The sequence below is a fragment of the Neomonachus schauinslandi genome, unplaced genomic scaffold (assembly GCF_002201575.2).
Source record: "Neomonachus schauinslandi unplaced genomic scaffold, ASM220157v2 HiC_scaffold_1023, whole genome shotgun sequence".
NCBI lineage: Eukaryota > Metazoa > Chordata > Mammalia > Carnivora > Phocidae > Neomonachus > Neomonachus schauinslandi.
Window position 1 is genome coordinate 4,826 of NW_025409713.1, and position 6,991 is coordinate 11,816.

Sequence of the window (6,991 nt, forward strand, 5' to 3'; positions counted from 1 at the left end):
CAGCTTACAACTGGCCGCAGAAATCAGCAAAAGCTACAAATCAAATCAGGTGGGATCTTTTCCCTACTGGGGAGCTGGAGGAAATCAATCCTATGGGCCCTTTTGAATGCTGGAGGGAACAGAATGGGAAGTGGGGTAATGGCGGGGCACTGGCTGGGCCGAGCAACCTAGAACTCCGAGTCCCTGGGCCCTTTTGGTGTGGGCGGAGATTGGACAGAGTCATAGCGCCAGGCAGCCCTCTGTAGGCAGGGGATGGGAATGGTGAGACCACTCTTGTCTCCACGTTCTCCCCCCCCACCCCCGCCCCCCGCCCCGGGCGCTCTGGCGGGCTCGGGCTCCGAGGAGGGCGAGCTATCAGAGAATGGAGCTGTGCGAGAAGGAGAAATGAGGTTGTAGTGGAAGATAAACGAGGTTGTACTGTCAGCGAATGAGGTGGTACTTGGAGGCAAGGTGAGGCTGCATTATGAGATAGATGAGGTTGTCCTGTCAGGGGCTGAAGAGTACTTGTAGGAGAGGTGACGTCCTGCAGGACCGGTCGGGTTGCACCGGCCGAGAACACAGCCCACCACAGGCAGAAGGAGAGACTCGGACTTGGAGGATAAATGAGGGTGTCCTGCTGGATAGATGAGGGGGCCCGTCAGGTGAATGGAGCGCTGTTAGCAAATGAGGTTGTACTTGCTGGATAAATGGGACTGGGGTGCTGGATAAATGGGGTTGTGCTGTCAGATGAATGCATTACTGCTCGTGGGCGAAGGGTGTCCTGGGAATAAATGAGGGCGTCCTGCTGGATAGATGAGCTGCCACCACCAAACGGATCAGACCCTGTCTGTGCGGGAGGCACCGGCAGCAGGGATGAGGTGGTTCTCTCCCCACTGGGGCTCCCGGCGTGTCTTCCGGCCCAGGTGGGACAGGCTCTCGGAGACCTCGGTCGGCCCCAGCGATCCCTGGATGACTCAAGTCTGTCTGGGCAGCGGGAGGGAGTGGGGAGGGGGTCTGGGGTGGGCAGGTGCATGGTCACCCCCTGAGGCCTTCCCCCATTTCTCACGGAAACCCTGACCCTCCTCTGCGCTTCCCTCTGTGGATCAGGCTGTTCCCGACTTGTTCCCATGCTTGTCTCTCATTCTGCCTATGTTTCCTTCTCTCAGCCCAGTTTGGGGAAGCCCCTCTCATGTGCCAGCTACTCTGCCCCATTTCCTTTAATTCTTCCTGCAACACAGTATTACCCCCCCCTTTACTCTCTCTCTCTCATTCATTCGTTCAATGAACATTTATTAAATGTCTGGTACGCATCAAACACATGGGGTAAAGTCAAAAATGGACAAAAATCCCTCATGAAACTTATATTCTAATGTGAGGGAAACCAGACAATAAATAATAAATACAGAATATAAATGAATTATATATTTATATATAACTTAACATATTAATTTATTAATGTATGTATACAAACTATTAATTAAGAAAGTGATCCTTGCTTTAGAAAAGTTGAGAGCAGGTAAGGGGGCCAAGAAATGGCAGAAAGGGGGAGCAAAGGGTTAGAGTGGTCAGGATGGGCCTCGTTTTGGCAAAAGATTCTATCTGCATGCGGACTCAAAAGAGATGAGAGATTGATGGGGGTATCTGGGTGAACAGTTTTCCCCTGAGACAGAGGCCCCAGGGCAGGACCGTACCTAGCAGGTTTAAGGAACAGGAGAGAGGAATCGAGCAGGATTGTGTTAGGAGAGGAGTCTGAGAGGTCATGGAGGCGCTTGTGGGTTATGGCAAGGCCTTTGTTTTTTACTCTTAGATGGGGGGCATCTCAGGGTTCTGGGCAGGACTGGATGTGATCCAAGCTACTTAAAGGGCCACTCTGACTGCTGGGTGGTAGAAGGCTGTAGGGAGGCAAGGGTGGAAGCAGGTAGCTGTTTGAGGAAATAGAGGTTCAAAGCATCTTGCCCCAGAGCTGCATTGCTCATGGGGTATTGGAGCCACAACTGGAATCCAGATCCAACACCAGAGCCCATGCGCTTTCAACTGCACCAGCCTCCTCTCCCAGGTGGGTGAGGCCCCGAGGAGGGGGGTTGCCCAGCCTCCCTAGCCCGGGTTCCAAGGGAGAGGGGGATGGGCGTGGATGTAGCTCACTGTGCCTTCCCCCTGCGCTGGGATGGCCTGCCTCCCGAATCAGGGCGGTCCGACCCCCCCCCCCAATAACCTGCCCCAGGCCGGTGTGGAGGTGTGGGAGGCGTGAGGCCCCCGAAGCCGGGCCCAGCTCTGGGCACTGGGGAGCCTGGGCATGCCGGGGCCGTGGCTGTGGTGGCGGGTTGCTAGGTGACTCTAAGAGGGAACCCTGGTTACTGCTGCCTGGCAGAGGCGGCTCCCTCCTTGGCCTCCCTCACCTCCTCTGTGGCCTCTGGCCTCCCAGGAGGCCTTGTGGGGGAGTTGCGATCTGCGCTTGCCACTGGATCTTGGCTGGGAGCTCTGACTGGTACCAGGTGGCTGGGCCCCGAGGAGCCAGACTGGGCTTCAGGGCCTGGACTTCCCTCAGGGGCCACAGCCCTGGTGCACACCTGGTGCCCAGCCTGGCTCCACAGGCAGAGGCCTAGGTTGTCCTTAGCCAGCTCTGGGCTCCCTCCCCGGGTGACCCTGGGCAAGGTATGGCAGCCCTCTGGACCTCCACGGCCCCATCCGTCTGGCCTGCACCATCCCTCCACCAGGGCCAGGTTTTCTACGAGAGTACCAGGGGTGCTGAGCCAGCCCAGCTCCAGGTACCCCGCCCCCCGCTCCCTGATGGCTTGAGTGTGTAACACTCCGTTTTGCGTTAGGTTCCATTTGCGAACAGAGTTCCACTACTTAAAAAAAAAAGTTTGGGACACCTGGGTGGCTCAGTCAGTGAAGCGTCTGCCTTTGGCTCGGGTCATGATCCCAGGATGCTGGGATCAAGCCCCACATCATCCGGCTCCCTGTTCTGCCCCCTCCCTCTGCCCCTCCCCCCTGCTCGTGCTCTCTCCCTCTCTCTGTCTGTCTCTCAAATAAATAAATAAAAATCTTTTTTAAAAAAGTTTGAAAACCTGTGGACTGGATGAGTTCAAGAACTTGCAGTGTCAAACTGAAAAGGTCACAGAGTACGGTTGGCACATCTCATCAGTACCCAGGCGGGGAAACGGGCCCGGAGAGAGACGGACAGGCTGCCCCAGGTGAGGCTTGGTGGGGTGAGAAGAGCACTGAGCCAGGGGTCAGGAGGCCTGCGCTCGAACCCCTGCTCTGCTACCAGGTCCTGGGTGCCCTTGGGCAAGTCCTTTCTTCTCTCTGGGTCGGATCAGCAGTGGTTTCAGGCTGGGGCTCCGGCTCCCTGGGGTACCTGGCCAGACAGGGAACGGAGTGGGGGAAGAGTGCAAACCTTCATAGGCCCAGAGCAGGTGCTCTTGGTAATCGAGAACATCATTTTTATATTCAGAAAACTTAGATGCATTATGAAGTATAATGCAAAAATCCCCCTGAATGCTAAAAATGAAGCACAAGACTTAATAGGAAATTTTGACCTTGCGACATGCCCCCAGTCTTCCCATGCTGCCTGCTTCTAGGGATAGTTTACATGGAAAGTTTGAGAAGCACTAGAGTCCTGGCTTCCTGAGATTCTTTGGAAATTCCCTGACTCATTTCTCTCCGGCGTGGTGGAATGTGATGTCCCTTAGACTCAGGGCGTGAGTAACCTGAAATCAATACCTGGCTCTACCATCTGCACTGTGGGACTGGCAGCTTACTGAACCTCTCTGAGCCTCACTCTCCTCATCTGGAGCTAGGGATCACAATCCCTGAGTTGTATGGAGTTTGATAGACTACGTGAGATCAAGTACTTATAACACCTGGGGCTTAACAAGCAGGTACTGAGTGGGTGCTGGCACTTGGCGATGTCCTTCCTCCTCCCCCCTCCCCCCAGCACTCAGACTCAGGCTGGCACATAGTGACACTGATAAAGAGGTGTTGCCTGACCGACCTCCAGCTGGGGAGAAGCTGGGAGGCGGAGCCTCTGTGAAGCCAGACAGTCCCCTGGGGAGGGCGGGCCCCCCCCCCCCCCCCCCCCCGAGACTTCCGAATACAGGTGTGCTGGAGGGGCTAGGGAGCCAGGTGCAAGGGCAGGGGTGGGAAGGGGGTATCTACTGGAGGGAAGCACCACTCCCTGGGGCTCTAGCTCCCCTCTTCACAGGATCCCAGGAGAAGCCCAGGCAGGGCAACGCTGGGAGGGGTCTTGGAGCTGTCACCTCCCAAGACCAGAAAGTGCCAGCGATAGGGAGGGGGCGGGGTGCCCAGAGAGTCAGGGCAGTACCTGGAGCTGGGAGTGGGAGTGGGGCAGCAGGAAGGAGCCCTCCTCCTGGAGACCCGGTGGGAAGGAGGCAGGAGGGAGGGCCCTCACTGGTCAGTGGTTATGGGGCTGGGCAGACAAATAGGTTAGGAGTAGGTCCATGAACTGGGTTAGATCTGGAGTGCTATCTGGCATTGTGGGACCCTGGGCAAATTACATCATACCTCTGGGCCTCTGTTCCCCCGTCAGTGAGACCGGGCAATGCCAGCTTCCCAGACTTGTTGGTGCCTAGCACACTTATACTCAGGACAGGATATTAAGGAGGTAGAGACAGAGCAGGTCTGTTGGATGATCTCAAAGTGTGGTCTTCTGGCCAGAGTGAGGCCTTTAACCAGTGTTTATGAGCACCCGGTGCATTCACCAAACACGTACCCACACACATTACCCCAGGTAGTGATCTAACAGCTTTCTGAGGTGGTTACTGAATGGTGCCCATTTGGTCCAAGTCGTTCACTGAGGCAACTGAGGCTCACGGAGATCGAGTCAAGAGCCACAGTCACATAGCTGGGTGGCTGAAAAGAGCCAGAGAGCCAGGCATCCTGCCCATCCTGCCTAGCCCTTCTGATAGCCAAGCCCATGCTCTTTCCACAGCAGTGCGTGAGGCGGGAGGTCAAGGCCACCAGGTGGCGGGCCCCAGAGGTGGGGCAGGGCAGCGTAAGTCTCCCTCCTTCAGGTGCCTGTGGAGAACCAGGCTGTTGGAGCCGTGGCGCTCCCCCCCGCCCCCGCCTTCTTGGCAAAAGTGGGCTGTGACATGGGGAGCGCTAGAGACTGGCACAGCAGAAATTTAGAAGAGAGTGTGTGCAGGGGTGGCAGAGGTGGAGCCCAGGGAGGTACCGAGCGACAGCAGAAGGGGCTGTGTAGCCCTGGGCAAGCCACTTGACCTCTCTGAGCCTTGGTCTTCTTGTTGTAAATGGGGATTACATTTAGTCCCCCACCCCCCGATTTGTGGGGACTTTGTGAAGCTTCTACCAGAATGGGGCTTTGGGGGGCAGAGCTCTTCTGCTTTAGGTGGTCAGGAAGGGAGGGCAGGCTGGAGAGCTGGGCTGGCCTGAAGGTGGGCGCTGAGCAGAGGTGGGGTCTGAGGTCCCCATGGCTGATGGATGTGCTTTGAGGGCCTTGCTGGGAATCTAGGCTTCTATAGTTCACAGGAGCTCACAAGAGTTGGGGGAAATTTCAGAGGAGTTTCAGGTCTCTACCCACCTTAGGGACCCCCAGCCTTTTCTGCTTTCCCTGGCCAGGCCCTCCCAGCAAAGGGTTAACAGTCTTCTCTACCTGCAGTTGCATTTTAAAGACACGAAATTAAAGCAGGTAATTTATTCTCCCCACACACGAAAGAGCAATTAGTTCTAAACAGGGCTTAATCAGTCACCGCGAGATTGATTTCTGGAGCCCTGGGTTTTCGGGCTCCTGGCGCCATGCCAGGCTGGGGAGGGAGGGGGCAGACAAATGAGCCGCGGCGGCATGAGCCCTTACATAATCTGCTGGGGGGCCCTGGCAGCCTGGCTAGCCCCAGGCGGGGCTTGGCTGAGCTGGGGAGAGGGGGCCCTGCTGCAGTTCCTTAAGAGTAGCCCTCAGGCTTCTGCCTTGCCTCCTGGGGAGAGGCCAGGCCCAAAGCTCTAGCCCCAACCCTCTGGGAGGTGTGCGTTGTCGGGGGAGGGGGTGCCGGGGAGAGGGAAGAGTGGTGCGGTTCTGGGGTATAAGGTGGGCATTCCTGTCCAACCTGGTACTTACACCTGTTCTCCCCCTCTTTACCGCATTCACCCTTCATCATTTCTGTTTCCTCCCGTTGCCCCTTCTGGCCCTTCTCATTCCTCTTCTCTCACTTTTTTCTCTGTTTTCTCCCCCTCCTCTTTCCATCACTTCTTCCTCTTTTTTCATGGCCTCCTCGCTTCCCGCTCCCCCACCCATGTCCTTGTGTCTGGCCACAGAACTCCATCCGGCACAACCTGTCGCTGCACACCCGTTTCATCCGCGTGCAGAACGAGGGCACTGGCAAGAGCTCCTGGTGGATGCTGAACCCCGAGGGCGGAAAGACAGGCAAGACCCCTCGGCGGCGGGCCGTGTCCATGGACAACGGGGCCAAGTTCCTGCGCATCAAGGGCAAGGCGAGCAAGAAGAAGCAGCTGCAGGCACCTGAGCGAAGCCCCGATGACAGTCCCCCGGGCGCGCCAGCCCCGGGGCCTGTGCCTGCCGCAGCCAAGTGGGCCACCAGCCCGGCCTCGCACGCCAGCGACGACTACGAGGCGTGGGCCGACTTCCGCGGCGGCGGGAGACCCCTGCTCGGGGAGGCGGCCGAATTGGAGGACGACGAGGCCCTGGAGGCCCTGGCACCTTCGTCGCCGCTCATGTACCCGAGCCCGGCGAGCGCGCTGTCGCCCGCGCTAGGAGCGCGCTGCCCGGGGGAGCTGCCCCGCCTGGCCGAGCTGGGGGGCCCGCTGGGCCTGCACGGCGGCGGCGCGGGGCTGCCCGAGGCCCTGCTGGACGGCGCGCAGGACGCGTACGGGCCGCGGGCCCGGGCCGGGACGCCCGCCTACTTTGGCGGCTGCAAGAGCGGCGCCTACGGCGGGGGCGGGGGCGGGGGCGGGGGCTTCGGGCCGCCGGCGCTGGGCGCGCTGCGCCGCCTGCCCATGCAGACCATCCAGGAGAACAAGC

The 6,991-nt window shown here is 58.4% G+C and overlaps 1 protein-coding gene across 1 annotated transcript; it reads left to right on the plus strand.

The window, feature by feature from the left end:
• Window positions 1-1,953: 1,953 nt before the first annotated feature.
• Window positions 1,954-6,987, plus strand: FOXO6 (forkhead box O6; the record flags this gene model as incomplete). The annotated part of the gene is made up of 3 exons (XM_044912298.1): window positions 1,954-2,035; window positions 3,094-3,173; window positions 6,268-6,987. Coding segments are annotated over exons 1-3 (882 nt in total), but the record flags the coding sequence as incomplete, so codon positions are not given.
• Between the last annotated feature and the right edge of the window lie 4 nt (window positions 6,988-6,991).